The 25,113-nt window shown below is 46.9% G+C and overlaps 1 protein-coding gene and 1 non-coding gene across 2 annotated transcripts in view; one reads left to right on the top strand and one right to left on the bottom strand.

Moving 5' to 3' along the window:
- Nucleotides 1-25,113, top strand: part of LOC122370066 (QRFP-like peptide receptor) — a 52,703-nt gene that overhangs the window by 17,032 nt on the left and 10,558 nt on the right. The window contains exon 4 of the mRNA XM_043345329.1: nucleotides 3,674-3,790. Within this exon, the coding sequence (XP_043201264.1) occupies nucleotides 3,674-3,790 (117 nt within the window). The remainder of the gene's footprint in view (nucleotides 1-3,673; nucleotides 3,791-25,113) is intronic.
- On the bottom strand, nucleotides 6,952-7,023 carry Trnae-uuc. Its single transcript has one exon. It is a non-coding gene; the product is annotated as a tRNA-Glu (tRNA).

Raw genomic sequence — 25,113 nt, 5'->3', positions numbered from 1 at the left:
AAGCCTGTGAAAATCTAGCTAACAATGGCCCCACATCTCTCGGGCCCCACACATTCCAGAAAGGGCTGAGGGTCTTCTTCCTATGTGAGATGAGAGATCACCAGCCATTTCTTTTAGGGGCCACACTGGTTCCCGCTGGCCACAGAGATATTAGTGCTAGTCTGAAATGACACAGCACCGGTCTGAGAGTCCTAATACAGTTTTGGTTTCCACTGATCTCACGGATCTCAACAGGGTCTCGAGCCATGAACTTAACCAAGTTTATGCCGTTTCCATGCTCTAAGATCAAATTAATTACTTCACTGAATCGAAACATCATGCCGAGAAGTTGTTGATCTCACATAACAAGGCTTCTGAACATGAAGTTTAGTTTTAACAGGCTGCATATCTATGAGCGTCGAACAAAGTTTACACATTTGAATTTAACAGCCTTGTCTTTAGCTGTGCAGTGCCGTTGCAGGCTTACGGCTCACCTTAAAAGTTTTCCAAAGTTCATTTTATGCCTCGTTACAGTATTTTATTACGGCTGCTATTGTTATTTACAGTAAATTGTGAAAACAAAAGTCATCGTTCATCTCAGTCATGGAGTCTGCCATATGTTACACGCCGTCATTTTGCTGCTTCTTTATTGGTATTCGTCTTTTGTACATCTTTTAGTTCGGTGCACACAGTGAACAGTCCATTGTAGAATCACGTCGCATCCTGCACCAGAGCCAATCTGGCCCATTGAGATTCCAGTCGCTCTTTGACTCTGGCGCCTGCTCTGTCTATTCACGAGACCCTGGCGACGTCCCATGGCTTAGATTTTGTAAAATGGACAGATTACAGCCTGTTCGAGCTCATGAAGCGAGTCTTCGGTGCCAATGCAAATTGTACATTGTTACATAAGACTCCGTGAGCGCACATATAATTTTTTGCAGAAATTAGAAATAACCATGATGTACGAGCTGTAATAATGTTCTCTCTCTCTCTCTCTCTCTCTCTCTCTCTCTCTCTCTCTCTCTCTCTCTCTCTCTCTCTCTCTCTCTCTCACACTCTCACTCTCACTCTCACTCTCTCTCTCTCTCCATCTCTCTCTCTCTCCATCTCTCTCTCTCTCTCTCTCTCCATCTCTCTCTCTCTCTCTCTCTCTCTCTCTCTCTCTCTCTCTCTCTCTCTCTCTCTCTCGCACACATACACCCAGTACACCCGTCCGCATGCCCCCACATAACTTTGGGGCCAGCACAATCACCCATTGCCCAGACGAACGGTCGATATTCGATCTTTTCGTCAGGCACACGTGGCAGACATCACTTGGCACCTCGCTGTCTAGGCACTGATTAATAGCTCCGTCCGCTAGGTGCAGTTTGGTGAACGCTAGAGACGGCCCCACAAGTGTGGTTTTGGCGAAGAGTAATGGGAGCTGAAGGATGTGCTTATCAGGCTGAACATAACGCGAAACATGTGCATTGATTATGCATATTTTAGGTACGACATTATAGCGTTTGTTAACTTTCTGTAGGGATACTCACTACTTATTCAACCATTTTGATCATTTTTTGGGTGTAATTTGTATCATATGTGCTATGTTGAATCCGTATGCCTCGCTATTCAGTGAATATTGACCAGTGAGTAGTAATGCCACACATCTGTTCTTCGTCTTCTCTCTCCCCTTTTGCTCTGTCTGTCTGTATTTATGTCTGTCTGTCTGTCTGTCTGTCTGTCTGTCTGTCTGTCTGTCTGTCTGTCTGTCTGTCTGTCTGTCTGTCTGTCTGTCTGTCTGTCTGTCTGTCTGTCTGTCTGTCTGTCTGTCTGTCTGTCTGTCTGTCTGTCTGTCTGTCTGTCTGTCTGTCTGTCTGTCTGTCTGTCTGTCTGTCTGTCTGTCTGTCTGTCTGTCTGTCTGTCTGTCTGTCTGTCTGTCTGTCTGTCTGTCTGTCTGTCTGTCTGTCTGTCTGTCTGTCTGTCTGTCTGTCTGTCTGTCTGTCTGTCTGTCTGTCTGTCTGTCTGTCTGTCTGTCTGTCTGTCTGTCTGTCTGTCTGTCTGTCTGTCTGTCTGTCTGTCTGTCTGTCTGTCTGTCTGTCTGTCTGTCTGTCTGTCTGTCTGTCTGTCTGTCTGTCTGTCTGTCTGTCTGTCTGTCTGTCTGTCTGTCTGTCTGTCTGTCTGTCTGTCTGTCTGTCTGTCTGTCTGTCTGTCTGTCTGTCTGTCTGTCTGTCTGTCTGTCTGTCTGTCTGTCTGTCTGTCTGTCTGTCTGTCTGTCTGTCTGTCTGTCTGTCTGTCTGTCTGTCTGTCTGTCTGTCTGTCTGTCTGTCTGTCTGTCTGTCTGTCTGTCTGTCTGTCTGTCTGTCTGTCTGTCTGTCTGTCTGTCTGTCTGTCTGTCTGTCTGTCTGTCTGTCTGTCTGTCTGTCTGTCTGTCTGTCTGTCTGTCTGTCTGTCTGTCTGTCTGTCTGTCTGTCTGTCTGTCTGTCTGTCTGTCTGTCTGTCTGTCTGTCTGTCTGTCTGTCTGTCTGTCTGTCTGTCTGTCTGTCTGTCTGTCTGTCTGTCTGTCTGTCTGTCTGTCTGTCTGTCTGTCTGTCTGTCTGTCTGTCTGTCTGTCTGTCTGTCTGTCTGTCTGTCTGTCTGTCTGTCTGTCTGTCTGTCTGTCTGTCTGTCTGTCTGTCTGTCTGTCTGTCTGTCTGTCTGTCTGTCTGTCTGTCTGTCTGTCTGTCTGTCTGTCTGTCTGTCTGTCTGTCTGTCTGTCTGTCTGTCTGTCTGTCTGTCTGTCTGTCTGTCTGTCTGTCTGTCTGTCTGTCTGTCTGTCTGTCTGTCTGTCTGTCTGTCTGTCTGTCTGTCTGTCTGTCTGTCTGTCTGTCTGTCTCTCTCTCTCTCTCTCTCTCTCTCTCTCTCTCTCTCTCTCTCTCTCTCTCTCTCTTCTCCCTCCCTCCTCCTCTCGAATATCTTTTCCTTCCCCTCTATCTCTCTCCCTCTCTCTCTCTCACTCCTCCTCTCTCTCCGCTCAATTGTCTCAACATCTAATCCCCCTGTTACTAACCCTTCTGAGAGCGTATTGACAATAACGGTACAAGGATTACTGGCAAATGCCCGGGGATTACGGAGAGCGTATTGGGGATATCGGCCAAATGGAACCTGAATTACCATCAGACGGAAATAAGTCTCAAAGGTTCTCCGCTTCACGACAAGGACAGTACTCTCACAAAAAAATACACTTAAAGATCTGAAGAAAAAAATGTTAATGGTATAGTGTTATCACTACAACGAATACCGTGGTTATTTTGTAATAAAAAGAAATGTTTGATGAGTTCATACAAACGTGTACCTAATATTGAAAGTAGGATCCTCGATACTTGCGGGAAGAGTTAGTGATGACCTTTTTGTGGAATCTCTTGTCTCTATTTCATCACTGCATCACTTATTCGAATTTGCCGAACATCTGTGATAGCCTAACATGATGCATAAAATATATTATTTCGAAAGTTTTGCCGAATTCCGACTCTTTTTATGGCATATGTCTTTGTTATTACTTAAAACATATTTTAACAGATTTTAACAGATTATCCACTCTTAGAAAGCTGTGAACAAGGTCTCTAAATGCTTGCATTCTTCAAGGCTGCTCCATCGCTCACAACTGTCCGCCTAGTGTCTACTCTCCACTGACGTCATATCTTTCCACTGACGTCACGCCCCCACGTGTCCCCAGTGGAAGGATGTGGTGGAGGTCACGTGTCAGGACTCGTGGCCGGTGGCGCACGTCTGGGACCCCCTGCTGGGCAGGTGTACGAGGACCCACAAACACAAGATCGCCTACTATACAATGGTGAGTCGAACAAGATCGCCTACTATACAATGGTGAGTCAGTCGTACAAGATCGCCTACTATACAATGGTGAGTCGAACAAGATCGCCTACTATACAATGGTGAGTCGAACAAGATCGCCTACTATACAATGGTGAGTACCGAGTTGACAAACCGAGTTGATCGATTTGTGTGCTTCTTATGTGTTTGTTAGCAGAAGAGGAGAAGAGAAGAGGAGAGATCAGAAGAAGAGGAGAGAATAAAGGGAGAAATGAGAAGGAGAGGGAGGGAAGTATGAAGAGAGAATGAATAAAGAATGAATGAATAAAATATTGAAATATGGAAACCCGATATGTGTGAGGAGTGGGATAAATTAATTCCCACAATTTGCGTTTGAAAAGGATTTATTCACATGCCCACATTACCCTGAATTTGCAAATCATGTTAGAGCACCCAGCTTTCAGATTGTACGAGAGGCGCTCACTCTAAACGACGCATTAGCGACGCCGTCCCGCCCAGAAAGTCCGCTATAGCTGTTCAACACGTGGCGTGGATCACATTAAGATAGCAAAGTCATGCATTAACATAATTGACCAACGCGTATCGCGCAGCATGGTACTACGCAGTGCACAGTGTACCAAAATAGCCATCTCCTGGGCCAAAACTTTCCCCTATGTGTGCTGTAAACCAGTGGATTAAATTTAGCCACACTGTGCCAGGGTTGTATACCAATCAAGTCGATTGAATTGATTGATTTGATTCAACGCGTATTTTGAGTTGATTGGATTGAGTCGATTGACTTTTCGAGATGACTGGTTGACTGACTCGTTTGACTTTAGCGACTGGTTGACTGATTTGATTCCCGAAAATTAGAGTGACTCGTATGATTGAGTCGATTGAATGGAAAGTTGAAATAAGTTTTAGTTGACAAAAAATAATGACACCAATTGATGACATCAAAGATCACAAAACTACACTGAAAACTGCTTGTCATCACAACTGCAATATGGGGTAGATGGCCAAATAAAGAACAGGGCCTAAACATGAACAGCCAACTTTGACTTTCAACTGCAATAACTGCTCCAATCCTGTGATAGAACCTGGCCATGGATGAGATAATACCTGGCGATGCACCTACCTACCTTTCTGCACTCAGCAGGAAACTTTTTTTTTAATCCAGATGATAAAGTGCAAGGCCCTATATACTAATAAAGTGTGATTAATTAATAATTCACACCTCCACATCTCCTCAGAAACAACCCACTGAACTCTATAGATATCTGAAACCCCTACAAAAATAACTGAAACAAAAGCGTCGTTTTCGTCTCGTTAATTACGTTTACGTAAATTAATAGCTAATTTGCTGCATTGTTTAATTTGCAGCAAAACGTTTGTTGATCCTTTTTTCCTGAGAGCCTAAGCATAACATATTTAATATATTTCATTTTCCTTAAAATATTTTACCGAATATTATTAAGTGGTTTTATTTCAAATGAAATAATAATTAAAACGAAATTGGTGTTGTACAACCGATTTATTTTATGATGACCTACCATACTACATGATAATCAATGACGTCATCTTACCAAAAAATCAAAAGACGTAGAATAAGGATTTATAAAAGCATAGCATACTTATCGGCAAAACGTTTTGTCCAACGTTTTCTTTGTTTTTTCGCAGTCGCACCGTGCCGTTTTCTCGCGTTTTAATTTGTACCTACTTCCTTTGTCTTTAACTTATCCTGTGGTTCCAGAGTCCATGTCCTTTCCATTTCCTTTTAAATATATTTTTAATGCTCATCCCTATCCCCCAGTCCTAACAGTTTCAAATTGCATTGCAATAAAATGTTTTGAATTCTTCACACATAACCTATCTACCTTCGTTGGTACTGTTGGTAGCCAGTGACACATCTAGGCAGGTAAGTAGGTACCTACCTGCTTTCCTGCTGTCTTCATAAAGCATACCTAATGAAGTTGTCAAATTTGTAGCACATTTTCAACACTTTCATATGGTGTCAGTGTGGCATGAAACCTAGCTAGGTTCATTATGTTCAGGCCCAGGGTTCAATTCAGAAGAGCTCCGCATAACTCACATAATGATAAGAGACAGACGGGGGCTTTACATGGGGTAGATGGCCTGATGACTTAGCTGGAATATGGTCAAAATTAAATTGACAACTTTTAGGTGAAAGGTGGTGATTTGGGTTAAGGGGCGTTTGTTGAAGTCAACTACTGGGTTATTTTGCACCCATTAAATGAAACTTCTGCTCCAATTCTACCCATTGAACCTCAATATCATGATCCACCTGTCCATCACTATGTATCCTTCCTTATTACATAGAAACTTTGAATGGCATGGCAATTTATAATTTTAAATGACAATATTTTTATGTTTCTTCTGTAGGTAGGTAGGTAGGTAGGTAGGTAGGTAGGTACACCAGACTGCTATGGACACTTTTCCAAGTTGGTGGGGCAAAAAACCTAATGTATATCTTGGTTTGAGTCGTTTGATTGAGTTGATTGATTCCTTTCATTGTCGCGTTTGAGTCGATTGAATCAATTCCCGAAAACTGCTCTGACTTGATTGATTTGATTGGTTTCCCAAATTTGTCGTGATTGAATTGATTGCTATTGATTGAGTCGTATACAACCCTGCACTGTGCTACTTTCTGGTGGATGTCTGTGCGATTGGTCGGAATTTAAAAGCGCGGTTCACGCCGTGCTGTCGCCCAGCCTGTCAATGGTATTCGTCGGGCTAAAGGTCGGCTCACGTGTCGTTGTCACTGGTAGCGTGTTTCGGGGTGGTGATAAAGGTCGCGAGTGGACCGATGAGGATTTGGATTTTGTGGTGGGAGCGGGGTCATGTGAAGGGTTTGGGGCAGGATCAATTGAGAGGCTTGGAAGATGGGTATTTTGCGATATTAATATGCATTTGTTTTCCGATGCGGTATCTATTTAACAATATGGTGGGTAAATAGCCATTATAAGACCCATTACAAACCAATATCCACTGGGAGAACCAATGATCAATCAAAGAAAACGGGATTCTTCAGGCTAGGATACACAGAATTTGTCGTAAATATGTAAAATCTACACGGCCGAATTTCACGGACATTCAGCTGCACCAAAGTCCAAAACACCAGTTATTCAGTATGATGGCGAAGGTAAACATCCCCTAAAACCACTCCCGCGCCGGGAATCGAACCCGGGCCTTCTGGGTGAAAGCCAGATATCCTAGCCACTAGACCACGCGGGATCACGTTAGTAAATGGTAAGTGCAAATTAGTATATACTGCATCGGTTCACTCACTTTTGAAATATACTGGTTATCGGTGCCATCATTTTCCTCACCGAATTAAACAATGGCGGACTACAACGATCGGTGTTGGCAACACACGAAAACCGGCTAAACCAGTTATCACCGGATCCCCGCCCCAACACCACGCTCCCCATCCCTACCACATTTGTCTAGTTCGTTTATTCGTCACCGTATCCAACCATTCATTAGTCACCTTTCCCTCCCCTCATGTTTTCAAGCGCCGTTACGCCGGACATATCGCTGCCCCTCCTCCTCTTCCCCTCCCGCTGTCAGCTCTCCCCCCCCCCCTCGCCCCGCGCCGCTGCTGCCGGCCGATGCTGATGTTTTGTCGAAAAGCGGACCCGTCATGAAGCTACAGTAGGGCAGAAAGTGAGGCATTGAGACAGTGATAGAGTGAGGAAGACAATGAGACACAAACACTGAGACACTGCGGCAGTAAGACGTCTCAGTCAGTCAGAGGTGCTGAGACAGCGAGGCCCATAAAACAGTAAGATACTGAGACATTGAGGAAGTGATACACTGAAACATTAAACTAAAGCACATGACATCAGAACACTGAAAAACCGAAAACTGAACCAAACACTGATCCACTGAATCCCACCATTTTCCGTCTCCCCCAGTGATTGTTCCACGACCTTCATGAGCCACTGAAACAAAAGCAGTAAGACACTGAGCCAGAAATACATTCAGACACAGTCTCTAAGACACAGAGGAACTGAGATAGGTACTCAAATACTGAGATTTTTTTTTTAAATTTAGTGCGAACTTTTTGAATGGAAGGATTCACAAGGACAGAGCCCCCGCTAAGCGAAGCTTGTTGCGTTGGCCCTGCCCTCTACTCTACCCTCCGATCGTGCAATTCCTGTTCTATGGCATAATTTAGAGTCCAAAGTTTAACGTACGCACAAAGCCACGCACGGCCAGAGATACACCTAATGTTCTGATACACCCAGACGCAGAATCCCTGCGTCTTCGTCAGCGATTGTTCGGATTGTTCCACGATCCACCATGTTGTTGTTGGCTGCGGTCCCCGTCATTCTATATTGGTCCAGAACTGCCGCCTGGCCACGCGGGTAGAGCGCTGCCAAGATTGTCGCCAAAACTTGGATCAAGCCGTATTACTGCGGTGGTATTTCGAAGAGTTGAAAGGTGTTAGCGTCGTTTTGATGTGTGGGTAAAATATTGTTAGGAATTACATAATGAGACATGTGTTTGTAGGATCAGCAAGAGAAATGATGTGAAGATATTTGCAAAACTTTAATCTATATTGCTAAGGGCGACTAAAAAGTCTAGGAGTCAAAGTGGCGATTTTTCCTTTCATATCCGCACGTTTGTTTTCGTTCAGGGCTGACGTGCATTTTCAATAAACAATTTCCGCATCTTTTCACAAATATGCATAAAGTTTTTCGACCGTAACAATTACAGATGAGCCGCTGATTTTTAATGAGAACACATTGACACTTACCTTTTTTCCTACTATTTTTCCACACAGAAACCAGAAAAAAAAACAATAATCACATAAGGTGGTTGAAATAACATCAACACTGTGTGTTTGGCAATAATTTGTATCGACCTCAGTTGTTTTCGCTGCAGATCCATGGGTTTTCTTCCCCCAGCAAGACGTGTTATTTTAGAAATCAGTGTAGCGACAGGAATGTTTAATTTATAAACACTAGACGCCGCCTTCGCTGTTTCTCTCGTTTAGACGACAGTATAGGGCTCATCAGTAACATAACTCTGCCGGTGATATTCCACTGTGACGTCATAATGACGTCATAGGATCAGCGTGCCAGCAGAATGACGTCCTGATGTGAGAGGAAGGAATGGATGTGAAAGACGATACTTTTACATTATTTTGTGTGGCTGTTGATGAAATGTTCCTTAAATTATGGTAAGGCATTCGTTGGTGCTTTTTCAGTTATTTAACTATTTTAGCTGCTTTAGTAACATACTATGCTGCTTGCCGTGCCCCACCATATTATTTTTTTATTGTGTTTGGTTCCAGCTTATTGTTTCCATGCACGAGTACATCATTGCAATGTTTTCACAGTAGGTACTATTTATTAGCACTTCCATATTTCCGGTAGACACAAATAAAACAGGAAGCTGCTGCCTCCTGCGGCAGGAGTCCTGCCACAAACTCCATTACGAGTTACTCTGACTGTCATCACCCAGTAACGACATGCTCATGTCTTCATGACAAGCTTCAATACATCACAAAGTCAACCAACTTCACTGAATATGCCGAAGCCATTTCCGGGAAACGAATAGCCGCTTCCGTAATGGAAAACGTCAATCAGCATAGCATGTGGTAGGCGATTTGGCGGTTTTCGACCGGCTCCATATCAAAGCATACAAAATCTTATCATACAATCATCAAAACATACAAAATCGTAACATACAACGCGCAAAACCTACAAAACAGGCCGGGTAGGGGACAGTCAAAACATACAAAAGCGCAGCATACAAAATCGTGTCATACAAAATCGCAAGGTACAAAATCGTTTCACACAAAAAGGCAGTGGAAAATTAATGGCATTAATCAAAGTACGCATCATACAAAACCATTTCATATAAATTTAACTCAATTCGTTGTCCTTGAGATGTCAATTTTCAGTTGGATCAAAACCTACAATCTCAACTGCGCTTCAAGCGACATCTTTGTTAGAAGTTTGTGTAGTTACGAAATATTCCACTAGATGCCTCCTCTGTCAAAGCACAGCCAAGCTTTGCACGGCCAGCGTTTTTTGCTTGTTTATACAGTGAGCGCCGGTCTCAGAGCGACGGGGCGTCCCGGTGGCGCCGTCGTCCCCCTCCCTCAGACTGGGCAAGGTCTCCCCTCCCTCGGCAGACGGCGCGGTCCCAGAGGAAACGGCCAAGGCCGTGCCTGACTTACATCCCCGCTCTCTGCGGGCCGGAGAACGAAGTTGCGCTTGGTACATTGAGCAGCATTCTGCTCATTTTGACCATAGCTGCCGGAACATAATTCGTAAATTAAATTGAAAACTGCAAAAGAAATTTAACTGACTTAACCCTCGCCCGTATAGGGGGGGGGGGGTCGAACGGACACCCACCCCCATGTTTTTTCGCGAATAACTCGCGTAAAAAGCGGTTGATCGCGATGAAACTTTCAGTACTGTCGAGTCAATCAATTGTACACTTACCCTTAAAAGTTCATGACCCTGTCCCAAATGAACCTTGATCTGTGGCCTATTTTTCGAGACCATGTTTGGCCGGAATCGCGATTCGGCGTATGTCGGCTCGGATTAGCCGCGCGTTTGCAGTATTTTTGCGGTTTCAAGCGTTCAAACATGTGATATGATGTTGGTCCCAGGCATAATGGTGGGTGTCAAGGTCACCTGAAGGTCAGGTCAGATCATTGACCTTTGATGACCTAGGTTCACTTCTTCGAGTTTTACATGTTTCTAGGCTACTTTTTGGATCTGATTTCGAATTAAGCAACCATTTGAGCATTTACGAAGTTGTTTTGGTGTCTTTGTAACATGTTACGAAGCTGTCAGTAACGGCTGACACGTACTATGAATACCTGGCAGGACGTCTACTGATTGGCCTGACCTGACCTGACGTGGCCTAAATGCATTAAGACATCATCTGTGATCAAAACTAACACGATATTCGTGATCAGCACCCCGAAAAACCCTCATCAACCTCACTTTACGATGTTCTAACAGGTCCCGATTTTCCAGACTTGTGGGTCATTAACCTGACCTGGAAAGTCAACCAATGACCTAGGACCTTAAATTTTTCTCGAAGCTCTAGCTCGATCAGGGGCCAAACGGCAAGGGGGGGGGGGTGGTCCAACGGACCCACCACCCCCTACCTATACGTTTGAGGCTGGTAAACGACCAATACGGGCGAGGGTTAACCCGGCAGTTGCTGGAGTATTTCGCCACACACCACTTGCTGGGTGGGGGTGGGAGGGGGTGGTAAACTTTCCCAGCCCATAGCTCGAGAACCCATAGCCCATAGCCCATAGCTCGAGGCGCAGCGAAACGGGCGAGGCAGCAAACAAAATAGCGCTACGAGAGGCTTCTGATGAGTACCTTCAAGTGGAGTTCCGAGGTCACAGGTCGGTTCAAGATTATTTTAAATACCTGAAATTAGCTTTTAATAGCATGGACTTTAAACCTCGAACTGGGCGTCTCTCGTAACAAATTATGTCTCCAACGGACCCCCCCCCCCCCCCATATACGTTCGCGGCTGGCAAAACACCAGTACGGGCGAGGATTAATGACTTATGTGTTTGTATGCTCTTTGAAACCCCTTCCGTGACTGCGTTTTCAGCCGCTAGCATATAATTGGGGGGGGGGATTCTGTTGGATCCCCAATTGTTCAGTCCCTAACCGAACTATAGCTTCGCGAAAACATGAACGTCCTACCGTAACTAAAGGAAGCCGATGATACCCGATTTTAAGATCGCCGGTCATTAGTTGGCATTTCAATTCGGGTAAATGACTTAAAAGTCAGGGAAATCGTGGCCTATTTCAACTTTTTTAAAATGAGGTTGTTAGTGAGTTTTTTCGGGGTTCTGATTTCGAATTTCGCGCTAGTTTTGATCAAAGACGATGTATCCGTGCATTTTGGGTAGGTGAGGTCAGGTCAGCGCAACCATTAGGCGTCACCGCCGTCATCCAAATGGGTGTTTACCGCCACCAACAGCTTAGTTACACATAAAGGTATGATGTGGACTGTGGAGTTTGTTAATGCAATAAGTGAATGAGAGCTTCACTCCACAAGAAATCGTTCGGGTCGGAGCTTTCAAATTGTATTTACAAAACTTGTCAGCGAGTCGTAATCGGGTTCAGGGGGTATCGGTCGCAAAATATGTAGCATAGACACTAAAACTATTTCTTACAATGCACAATGGGACCGGAGCGAGAATTAGCGCGACATCGGTACTTCTTCGTGTTTTGTGCCCGCTTTTCACATGAAAGGGATGATAGAATCATACAAATGGTAGTCGGTGTACTTTCGAAGCAATTCCTGATAAATTTAATTAAATAATCATTTGTCATTTAATTAATTAATTAATTAATTAATTGATTAATTAATTAATTAATCAGTTGACCTGCGTTGACCTTGACTCGGTTCAGTCATGTGATAAGATGGCATCACCTGCCAGGTCAAGTCATGACGGAACCAGAAATTCCCAGCAAATAATGTAGCTACCAAAACCATGATGGGAATCTGATAGCCTGATGGACTATATAACAAATAAAGTGAGGGTCAGAAAAGTGTATCAGACACTCCGATAGCAGGTACGGATATTTCCGGACAAAACTTAAATATAGTTGGCACTTGGCAGCCTTGTTCGACTCCTAGGAGGATCTGTCGATCTGTTACTTCCAGCTTCCGGCCGGCTCGTGGTAACCGCGCACGGCCAGCGCCGGCGACCTGAAGTAAAAACAAAAATGCCCCTCATTTTCGATGTAGCAGGCTGAAGCAGCTAAATTATACATTTTCTGAAAGGCAATTGATCGGTAAAGACCATATTGATAAAAGAAGAGCGCGACCTAGCGGGACGTTTCATATCGGCATTCTAGAATGTTTATAACAGTAAAATTAACTCACAATTTTAAAAGCACCTACAATAGGGTGGTCCACATCTACATGGTAAAAAATAAAGTTCGTCAGATTCATCGGGCCGGGTCGGAATTCTTGTCGATACTATAGTACAAGCTTCTGTGCAAAATTTCATTAAGATCGGATGATTTTTTCCCGTCCCGCAAAGCGGTCAAAGTTTCCATTGTACAGGTCTCGCGGGTTTTAGCGGTAGGTGGCTCGGCGAGCGGGAGGGCAACCAGTTCCGCCTCTGTATCGGTGACCATTTGCTCCGCCCAGTTACTCGCTAGTGTGTACTACGACACATAGTAAAGTGGGGAGGGGAGGGTTAGAGTGGCAGCCTGCGTCGAGGCTAGAACCGGTTTCTATCGTCTGGGCCGGCGACACGGCATGCGGTCAGGGGACGGGGAAACAGGGGCGGATCCAGCTCAGAGGTTTGGGGGGGCAAACCATAAAAATTTATCGATTCTTTCCATGCATCGTCCATAGGCGTCCATAGGCGTCCATGCCGTTTGGGGGGGGGGGCAAATGCCCATTTTGCCCACCCCCCTCCCTGGATCCGCCACTGCGGGGAAAGGTCAGAGGTCACTCACAACGTGCAGTACAGTAGGTCTATTAAAAAAGTCCCCAGCACCAGTGGGCGCTGCCTTCGCTGAGCCGAACCCCCGTCTGCCCGTCCCATATCGCGCCGAGCTCAGGTCAGGAAGGGTCAGCGGGACCGCTCGGTCCGGCCCGCGGGCGGTGGACGGGCGGCCGGTAACGCTTTCCGCCAGCCAGCTGTAGAATCCAACAAACGGGACGGCCACCGCTCAGCGCAGCGAAACCGGTGTTAAAGAATGGCAGTAGATGTTCATGGCCGCAATGATTATGAGATAGTCATTGTTAGCCCGTGCCCCACAGAAATGCCTAGACTCTCAAGCCCTGTTGGAGGGGAAATGGGGATTGGCCATCATTCTTATACCTAACTCAGCTTTGGGCATTGGTATTCGAAGTAGCGTCAAAAGTAGCAAAAAGAAGAAAAGATACTTCAGCCAATTTTAGATCGGGTCAGAGCAAAAGATCATGTCACCAGAGGTCATCGATGATAAAATTTTGCTAGGACAGGGTGCGTTGCGCGCACCGGTGCATTGGGTTTCCAATTTCCATGGATGCATCAACAGACTCGGAAGCTCGTAACGCTAGCGTGAAGCCGAATTCATATCAACCGCCGCAACAATGCATGGCAGCGCAGCGCAGCGTGCTGCAGCGCGGGGCCGTGAAACACCGCCGACGGCTATCCATGTGTCAGGGCAATCCAACCCACGTGATGGGCTCGGCCCCAGCGGAGCATGAGGCCCAGGACTCCCGCCCAGGGCCCCTGTCTCCCCCTTCCTGTCATCCTTCCCACTCTGAAATTGACCGAAAGAGCCTAACCTAACACAACAAGCAGCTCGTTTACCGCTATGTCTGAAAAATATTGTCAGATTTAATTAAGGTCAACGGCTAAGCACGTAAATAACAGCAACTGCCATCATCGGTATTATGAGAAAACCAATTGTTTTTCCACGAACACTGAAAGTTTTAAGCTAAACTTGCATGAAATTAATTTTACCAGCCTCGTGTTCCTCTTATCAAAACGCTTCGAATGAATCAAAAGTTGATCTTTAAAGGTCATTTGAAGAATTTGGCCGATGTTCAAAGACATGACCTGACCAGAAATGGTCATGATGCATAGCAGGATATAAGATCCAAATCGTGGAGCTTTACAAACACTTTAGATGATTTCATAACTTAAGCATGTCTATCAAAAATATTTATTACATGGCTCATGGGTAAGCTGGGTGTGTGATCATGCTTATGAGTATGTTGAACGCAACTGATAATGTTCTGTTGGCCACAATTTCTATATTTAATTTATCCTCCCGGATTTCATATTTTTGTTAATGACACCTTGACGATGTCGAGAAAAAAAACGCTTAGGAGATTTGACAGCCTGAGATACATTCAGTATAAGGAAGGGTCAAGGGTGCTAGATTCCTTCCGTCCTCGCTATCCCCAGGAAAAACCAATCTGCATCGCCCCTAATCTTCATGCTTCCCTCTCTGGACTGGAGGTCACCCCACCAGCCCACCTGTAGTTGATGTCGGATCCATTCCAGGACACATAATCCTCTTCGGGTGACCGTTTGGGAGACGACTGGAACGCCCCGACATGGCAATCGTCCCACGGGACATCACGCTTCCGCAGATCACTGTCGCTGGCTCGCACAACCAAATTACTGAACCAGAGCATAGTTATGTCATAGCTCTGCAAGGGCCTTCTCAGACCGAAAAAGATGGCTCCCAACAAAACAAACAATTTTCTCATTCAGTATTGTATCTCATCAGGCACCACATGTTTTCAGACTTCAGAGTGTTTATTATGCGTTCCGTCAAAAAAAAGCGCAGTTCAACTTTCTCCCATTGACTTAAGCGATCTCAAAATTGACCCGACCTTTCTGTCAGCAATGTCTAACTTGCAAACTAAACGTTTCAAATACATATACTGTTGCCCATTGAAATCGCTGAAGGTTCTAAAGCGATCGGTTAGTCGATGCATTTAGATATGATGAGCACAGGAACTTTCCTTCATGAGGTAAGGTCACTTGACGTGACCTGGTGTGTTATGACCTTCAATTGAAAGACTTGGGCGGAAAAAATGGGTCATTTAAAATCTTAAAATGTTAGATTTTAACAATAATTGCGAACACTATCCCGGCCAAATAGTGAGTGAGAAGGGAGCGATTCCCCAACCCCATGTTTAGATCCTATAATTGAGCTAAGAGCTTTGCGGAAAAAAACGAGCGCTTGCGTCGTTACGTGACGCAGCGACTGTTACCCCATTTTAAAATATCAGTGACCTCTTAGGGCAGGTTAAGGGCCCCACGGCATTGGATCGGTTTTTGGTGAAAACCTTCGCAAAAAAATGGTCGCATTATCGTCATTTCGATACAATCGTGTTTTCTGTTCTCAGACGCGTCGATTTATATGCTTTTTTGCTTAGGTGAAGCAATTTAGGATGTTTAGGTCAATGTCATGTTAGGGCAACACAGGTCACGAAGCTGTTGGAAGGACATGTTGCATAACATTTGATTCGGCAAGTCTTGCAGAGTCCATTGATGGCTGTCCCGACTGGCTAGCTCATTTTGATCGGGAGTTATTGACGAAGCACTCCTATTGACGAGCACTCCGTCACGCAAGGTAAACAATGCAAAAGTGAAGCATTAAACCTTGCCAAGAATGTATTAAGTCACGATTTCATGTGCTTGAGGTATAGTTTTAGCCCTCGCCGGACCTATTGGTTTTCTACATACGCGCCGGCCGAGGGGGGGGGGGCGGGTACGACCCCCCCCCTCGCCGTTTCGCCCCTGGTGGAGCTAGCGCGTCGCGGAAAAAACGAGCGTGTGCGCCGTTACGAGACGCAGAGATTGGTACCCGATTTTAAGGTCCTAGGTCAACCGGTGACCTCTGAGGTCAGGTCAAGTGCCCCAAGGTACGGTTCAGTTTTTGGTGAATAACTTCGCAAAAAACGGCCGCAGAGCGCCGATTTTGGCAGCATCGTGTTTGCCTCGCTCAGGCGCGTCGAATGATATACTTTTTGTCCGGGTCAGGTCAACTTGGGGTGTTGACCTCAGGTCAAGGTCAGGTCAGCACCCCCAGGTCACGAAGTTGGTCGAAAGAGATCATGTCGCATATCATTCGATTCGGCAGGCCTTCCTGAGTCCATTGGTGGCTCTCCCGACTCGCTAGCTCAATTTGATCAAGAGTTATTGACGAAAAACTAATATGACCTTGATGACGTCATAAATGACGTCACACAAGGTCAACATTGCAAAAGTGACGCATCTAACCTTGCAAGGAGTGCATCAAATCACGATTCTGTGTGCTTGAGATAGTTGGAGATCGTTCCCGGCGCCAGAATAGCAGTTTTCATTTTTCCCCATTGACTTATAATGGTGAGGTCACGAAAATGACCTGACCTCATATGACCTTTAGGAAAAATCCGAGATATACAAGTTGTGGGACTCATAATGGATACTAGATCCTGCAAGTTTCATTTCCCTGTGACATCTCCTCTAGCAGTGAGGGCGTTGCGAAGTTGCGACATCTGAAGACCGTGTAGAGGTTCACTTATGACGTCATAGGTCAGTGACCTGACCTGACCCAAAAACGCGGTTGGTGTCAAAAGATGCGGCTTGGATCAAAGGTCAGGTATGCCAAGTTTCAGATCTCTATCGCCAGCGTGTTCGGAACTATTGCGAAAAAAACCTATGGGGGGGGGCGGCACCCGCCCCCCCCCCCCCCTCGGCCGGCGAGGGTTAATATATTCCTGCCCGGGGCCGGGATGATTCAATAAATGTCACCGAGGTTTTTTAGCGAAAACTCCGAGGGCCGTTAGGCCCGAGGTGCTTTTCGCTAAAAAAGCGAGGTGACATTTATTGAATTCCCGGCCTTAGGGCTGGAAGGTGTTTCCCATACCTGCCAAAAAGCTCACAACTATAATTGATAGTGACGTCAGCAGCCGTGTGGTTCAACGCGTTTAACCACACCCCTTGAACCACACGGCTGGCAATATTAAAGCACTGCATTAAACTTTGAAAAGTGTGGTACAGTGCACGTGCCATTAAAATGCCTGGATGTCTCGATTTAATCATGCAATGTAGCAGGTATGGGAAAGGCCATTTCCGACGCCAAATTAACAGTTTCCATATTTTCCCAGTATAGCTTATATGAGACTAAGTGCATTACGGATTTGCATCATTTTATAACCGACAACCGTGCAGTCTGAAGAGGTTTACTTAAAACGTCATAGTTAACCCTCGCCGGACCTATTGGTTTTCTACATACGCGCCGGCCGAGGGGGGGGGGCGGGTACGACCCCCCCCCCCTCGCCGTTTCGCCCCTGGTGGAGCTAGCGCGTCGCGGAAAAAACGAGCGTGTGCGCCGTTACGAGACGCAGAGATTGGTACCCGATTTTAAGGTCCTAGGTCAACCGGTGACCTCTGAGGTCAGGTCAAGTGCCCCAGGGTACGGTTCAGTTTTTGGTGAATAACTTCGCAAAAAACGGCCGCAGAGCCGTGATTTTGGCAGCATCGTGTTCGCCTTGATCAGGCGCGTCGAATGATATGCTTTTTGTCCGGGTCAGGTCAACTTGGGGTGTTGACCTCAGGTCAAGATCAGGTCAGCACCCCCAGGTCACGAAGTTGGTCGAAAGAGGTCATGTCGCATATCATTCGATTCGGCAGGTCTTCCTGAGTCCATTGGTGGCTTTCCCGACTCGCTAGCTCAATTTGATCGGGAGTTATTGACGAAAAACTAATATGACCTTGATGACGTCATAAATGACGTCACAGAAGGTCAACATTGCAAAAGTGACGCATCTAACCTTGCAAGGAGTGCGTCAAATCACGATTCTGTGTGCTTGAGATAGTTGGAGATCGTTCCCGGCGCCAGAATAGCAGTTTGAATTTTTCCCCATTGACTTATAATGGTGAGGTCACGAAAATGACCTGACCTCATATGACCTTTAGGAAAAATCCGAGATATACAAGTTGTGAGACTCATAATGGATACTAGATCCTGCAAGTTTCATTTCCCTGTGACATCTCCTCTGGCAGTGAGGGCGTTGCGAAGTTGCGACATCTGAAGACCGTGCAGAGGTTCACTTATGACGTCATAGGTCAGTGACCTGTCCTGACCCAAAAATGCGGTTGGTGTCAAAAGATGCGGCTTGGATCAAAGGTCAGGTATGCCAAGTTTCAGCTCTCTATCGCCAGCGTGTTTGGAGCTATCGCGAAAAAACCCTATGGGGGGGCGGCACCCGCCCCCCCCCTCGGCCGGCGAGGGTTAAGTGACCTGACATGAAAACGTGGTTGATTTCAAATGATCCGGCTTGAATCAAATGTAAGGGATATGAAATGTTAGCCTTCTATCATCAGTGTGCTTCGAGCTACCACAAAGAAAAATACATGGTGGCGGCATCCACCCTTTTTCTCGGTTGGCGAGGGTTAAACCTCGCTTCGAATTATTGCAGATAATGATGCGACCAAAAACAAAGTATTTATCTGAGACTAGAACGGCCGCTGACTTGTTGGACAAGATCCCCAATCCTAATTTGCTAGATGGGAATAAAATAATCGGCATATGATACATATATACCCCTCGATGTGCCCTCGCGCTAAGTCAATTCTAATCATCACTGTCGCTTTTTTATCCGAGATAATGTCGCCGCTAAACGGGTTGTTTTGTTTGCTTGCTTGCGTTGAATGGTCATTACGGATGATATTATTGAAGGATTATGATAAACATAATAGGAATGGGCAAGGGAGGATATGCACTGCAGTCCAGGCAGTGGCGGCGGAAGGTATTTTGGGATGGGGGGGCACACCTGATCCTTCCCGGAACCTAGGGTACCCCCAAATCTAGTTTTCTCACCGGTTTTAGGCCACTTATTTTTCACCTCTTGGCCTTTACAACAAAAATAAAAAATAAAACATTTGCAAATAAGTGAAATAATTAGTCTCATCTGAGTCAAGAAACTACCTTTTTGGTAACCTGGAATAAACGTTTAAAGCTTCCACACATGAGCTGTCAAGTCAGGTACGGGGACCCGCAGTTGCTACTGTACAGCGACCCTGAGTAAATTGTCCCAGCACCCTCACAGGGAACAACGATAAGCTGTCAGAGGGCACGCACAGAAAACCTCAGCTGCTCTTGTGCAGGGACCGGCAGTCGATATCAATGTTATCGGTTGTTACTGGACAGGACAGACGGCTAGAGTTGGGGTTCGTGTACAATAGCAACTGCGGGTCCCCGTACAGAGGGGGATTTTTTTACTTAAATAGGTATTGTCTTCCATTCAGCTTTTCTTTGAGGCCCTCGGCCGCTAATATGGGGAGGACAAGCTGCCCCGACGGTTCCTGGCCCTTTGAAACTTTGCGGGGGCAGAGACCCCCACGGCCCCAGAGTTGTGGGGGCAGGCTGCCCCCATGCTGCCCCCCGGCTCACGCGCCTATGCCGGCTGGCGTCTGGCAGAGTCGCGGGGAAAGGCCTGTGGCACGCTCAGACGCACTTTCGTGACGTCCGTGCCGCCTGCCGGGCCACTCGCGTTCCGTCCTACTCTTCCAGACTTCGGTTACCGGTAGCTCGTAGATAGCTCTGCTTGATTTCTGAGCATTATGTGTGGAGGGCGTTTGGTGGAAATAGTCCGTCACGGACTAGCTCGCCGGATAGCCCGTCGTGAAAACGGCTATTATCAATCCAAGTTACTCGCTATATCAACTTAATAAAAAGGTACTCAGCCAAACTGGCATATGTTCCCGACGTAGGTAGTATGGAAGTATTGTGGTACTTCGTCGATAACAATTTTGGGGGGGGGGGGGCAAAAAGATATGTTTGCCCCCCCACCCTGGAAGATGGGGGGGCGCCGTGCCCCCGCTGCCCCCCCGCTTCCGCCGCCACTGAGTCCAGGTATTTAATTTATATCACAAAGGCATCATTTCCGGCATCGTGCAGAGTCATCTTCCCCTCCTCTGCACTGCGGCATCGCTGCGCCCCACACACGGCGTCCTCACTCCACGGCCGGCCGCCGCCAACTGACCCACTCGCCGGGCGCCGCGACCTGACCCGTGTCACTGCCGCGGCCTGCGCAATAGAGTCGGGGCTGGAATCCGGGGGTTCGGCCAGCCGGCCGCCTCTGGAGCGGGGGACTTTTTTAGTAGACCTACTGTACCGCGTCCCGTCCTCTCTGCGTGCTGACCAGCGCACGACCTCGGCCGTTGGCCAATCGGCATTGAACGGTCAAGGCCACCAGTAGCCAGCGGGCGGGGTGAGCCGACAGCGTGCCGATCCATAGTCGTCCAAAGTTTTTAGCCGCTTACCATGGAGGCCGGGAGACGAGTGCAATGCTATTGCCTATTTCATGGGAACAGGTTGTTTTTTTTCGTTATTTTTAGAACAAAATCAATGTGAGCCGCTACAAAAGCAAAAAATAAAATGGAATATTCCATAACTCGCACCCATATCGGTGTTTTCGCAGGCGCTAACGTATGGGCGGGGTGGATCAGACCTCACAGTTGATCGGCTTCTGATCAAACTAGAGCTTCATGAAAAGAAGGAACATGTTGCGCGTGACGAGAGGAAGCCGATGATACCCAATTTTTAGATCATACGTCAATCGTTAACCATAGGTCACACGTTGACCTTCCAAGCCAGGTTAATGACCCAAAAGTCGGAAGGATCGAGACCTGCCTAGAAGTTTTTGTTTGTTGTGAGCTTTTATGGTGCTTTCGGAATAAGAGAGAGAGAGAGAGAGAGAGAGAGAGAGAGAGAGAGAGGGAGAGAGAGTGAGAGAGAGTGTGAGAGAGAGAGAGAGAGAGAGAGAGAGAGAGAGAGAGAGAGACAGGCAGACAGACAGACAGACAGAGAGACAGACAGACAGACAGACAGACAGACAGACAGACAGACAGACAGACAGACAGACAGACAGACAGACAGACAGACAGACAGACAGACAGACAGACAGACAGACAGACAGACAGACAGACAGACAGACAGACAGACAGACAGACAGACAGACAGACAGACAGACAGACAGACAGACAGACAGACAGACAGACAGACAGACAGACAGACAGACAGACAGACAGACAGACAGACAGACAGACAGACAGACAGACAGACAGACAGACAGACAGACAGACAGACAGACAGACAGACAGACAGACAGACAGACAGACAGACAGACAGACAGACAGACAGACAGACAGACAGACAGACAGACAGACAGACAGACAGACAGACAGACAGACAGACAGACAGACAGACAGACAGACAGACAGAAAGACATACAGACAGACAGACAGACAGACAGACAGACAGACAGACAGACAGACAGAGACAGAGAGAGAGAGAGAGAGAGAGAGAGAGAGAGAGAGAGAGAGAGAGAGAGAGAGAGAGAGAGAGAGAGAGAGAGTGGGATAAATTGGCCCTCTTAGAAAACGGTCGGTATCTGTATTTATGCGACAATACACGAAATTAAAATGAACCTTAATCCTTCTCACAGCTAGCCTGTTCAACGTGTTTCCATTTCTATCAGTATCGCTAATGACCTCACCTTTAGGCCATGTGACCAGAAACCGGCAGCTAAACTGCGGATATTCTAGGGGCGTGGAAACCTCGAAGATTGACTGTGCCGCAATGTCACCCCTAGTGGTTATAAACCTGGCTAGATCTGCTCCATGCGCTCAGCAGATCGGCAAATTTGTAGTTAAACAGCCCTGAAGGCACCGGCCAAGTAAGCCACAAGGGACCAAACATCATTTCACATGTTAGGACGTTTCTAATCACAAGTATAGAAATGAGCGGTTAACCCACGAGCCGCTGGGCAGGGGAAGGGGACATAAAATTGCTCCCCCTTTACGTTTTGTGGAATATCTCCGAAACCTGATGAGCTACCAACGTGAAACTTGGCAAAACTTGGCAAGTCATTTCACATGGGATTGACACCAAATTGGAACACAACCTCGGCTAGGTATTCAGGAAGATGTGTGCAAAGTTTCTCTTCTCTATCTATTCATCGCAGAAGTAAAGGGCCCCCAGTAAAATGATGCCCCCTTCCCCCCCCCCCCCCAGCGGCCGGCGGGTGGCGCGGAGGCCCAGCGGCCGCCGGGGTAATGAAACCTGACACCCCGAATGCCCATTCTGGCCTAAACATAATGGGCTCTAAAAAGTAGTCACAGACCAATGGCCATTTTGGTCAGGGTCATTAAATTTTCAGGGATGTGTAAAATATCAAATTGCGGATGGCCTGAACTTATCCTGACCCCTGACCGCATGGATATAAAATTACTTAAGGTGAAAAAAAAAATAACTTACGGCACTGAAAGCTTCGCAGCTATCCGCCACTTCCTACGACAGTTATTCAGGAAAAACTGAGGAGAGGGGTTTATTTTATCACCCCTAGTAAAAGGTAGGGTTTGAATTCCATTAGGTAAAAGTAAACGGTATCATCGAAAAATAGCATTTCTTTTATATTTATCAATAAAAAATGGTGGATTCTTTCGTAATGTTAATAAATGTTTATTAGGTAAAAAATAATTTAAGTTGACCATGGCACGACATTTCCAATCTATTTTAGACCTAAACCACCACCCCGTTAGTTCTAGCCCCTCCCGCCTGCCGTCCCCCCCCCCCCCCACCCCACCACCACTACCACCACACCGGCTGAGTTACAAGGCTGAGGCGAGCGCCTCCCCTTCATGTGCGCCGAATAGCGCCGGGCTCTCGTGACCTCTGACCCCACCGCCCGAGGGCTCGGTCGCTGTCCAAGGACGCCCTGCGCGGCGGGCCGCAGTGATAGCCTCTGCCGAGTCCCGTCTCTATCCACCGTTCACCACGCGCTGGATTCATTCATGCGTCTGTGTTTCAGCGTCCTACCCGTTGGGTGGCACCACTGTAGTCATAGGCGACTGCAGGGAAGCCGCGGTCAGAATGCCCCAAACGGCAGATTTTGAGGTTTTCTTTAAATTTCTCCGAAACTAGCCGGCATACGATCAAACCTTTTTCCATGATCATGGTAGGGAGCTATACGAATAACTCGGTCACATCTTTAAGCCTACAAAGCTGAAGACGAAAAAGATATAGCCGGAAAGGCAAAACCTACCCTTAAAACCCGCGAGACCTGTACCTACCAGTCTTTAGTATAGGGCGAATATTCGTCTTTCAACATTGCCCAGTCGTGCCAGCGGCTATCTACCAATGAGCTTGCCTGCTCATCGCACCAGCCCTCTCTAGCCTTCTCAATGATAGATCTAGTCTTCCTGTCAGCCACAGACAGGAACGATGATTCACAATTCCTGTTGCAGTTCCTGTTCTCCAGTGCCAGTAGCAAGCCACTATATGCCAGGAGGTGCGATATGCATTACGCTAATTGTGGCTTTGCCTGCGTTTGGGATCACCGCTGCAGCTGCAAGAGGCACACGCTCAATCACCGAAATGTGGCTTGTTTTGGCAGCCAGAAAAAGCAAATCCTTGCTGGATGAAACAGTCTCTTACGAACGAGCAAGTGCAGGGCGCCTCTTTCACTTGGCACTCACCATCCGTCTTCCGGCCCCGGGCTCCCGAGATCCCGTCGTTCAAGCGGTTTGTAAAGTGGTGGCAGCTCACGGAACGAGTGTCGTTCAAACCGCTCAATTACTTAATCGACTTCGCCGACAAGATGATTGTCACCTGATGCGCGTTGGTGATGAAGCAGCGGCCCTGGGATGACTGCCGCGATGTGGTGCAGTTCACCATCGTCGTGATGGACGGTGATTTTGAGGCCAGCATCCGGAACCAGTTGCCTTACAACGTGGTCGTTGGATTGCAAAGGTGATGAACACACTCAAGATCATTCTCTTCTGCCAGCTCGCGCTCACCGAGCACGAGAAGAGGACGATGGTCCGGTTCACCACCTTAACCCTCGCCCGTAAACGGCGATCTGCCACCTTCGCCCATGCAGGGGGGGGGGGGTTGGTGCGACCCCCCCTTGGCGTTTGAAAACGGAGCGTCGTAGAGCTTAGCGGAAAAGACCAACGGATTGCTCTCGCCGAGATCTCGCGATTGGTGGTATATTTTTTGGTCCTAGGTCAACATTTGACCTACTTTTGACCGGTCAAAGGTCAAATTTTCGGAAAAATAGGCTTTTTTCAAATTTCCGCGGCGATTGCGGCAAAACGGTGGGAGATATCGACTTGAAACCTTCACTATCGTGTTCCTTGATCAATTCTCTATCGTTTGGTATGTATTTCGTTTCCCTAGCTCTAAAAATAGCGCGTTGGGAGCGCCGGAAGTCGGCAAGGTCACAGTCGGCGGCAGAAATTCGAAAAATCAAAATTTAAATTTTTGAAATCTGATTGTATTTTTGGATTTGGGAGGTCCATTTGCTCCCGAAAGAAGCTAATATTGCTGCATATTCCCATTGAGGTGACAAGAATTAGCAAAATAGTGGTTCGGGCGCTTTTCAAAAATAGTACCGGACGCTGTTCCTCTTGTGACGTCATAGCTCGGTGACCTGACCTGACCCGGTCAAGTTTCTTATACCATATGATAGCCAATACTTGCCCCAACATGCATGGGAAGTTTCATCACGATCCATCAACCGATGTCCGTACCACCGGCAGGAAACCTCGGGCGTTGGCACTCAGTTTGTGAAAATCCGGCCGGAGGCTGTTCCCTTTGTGACGTCATAACTCCGTGACCTGACATGACCCGATCAAATTTTTTTTATCAAAAGATGCGCAAGGTTTGCCCCATCAGGTACCCAAAATTTGGCGGCGCTGCGCGCCGCCGTTTTTGCACTATTTCCGAAAAACCTCAGGGGGGGGGTTGCACCAACCCCCCCCCCCCCTACATGGGCGAGGGTTAACCCTCGCCCCGTTGGGGGGGG

Source organism: Amphibalanus amphitrite, unplaced genomic scaffold (assembly GCF_019059575.1).
Source record: "Amphibalanus amphitrite isolate SeventyFive unplaced genomic scaffold, NRLGWU_Aamphi_draft 001094F_arrow, whole genome shotgun sequence".
Classification (NCBI taxonomy): domain Eukaryota; kingdom Metazoa; phylum Arthropoda; class Thecostraca; order Balanomorpha; family Balanidae; genus Amphibalanus; species Amphibalanus amphitrite.
Note: the sequence above shows the minus strand (reverse complement) of the source record. Positions and strands in the feature narration are given on the sequence as shown.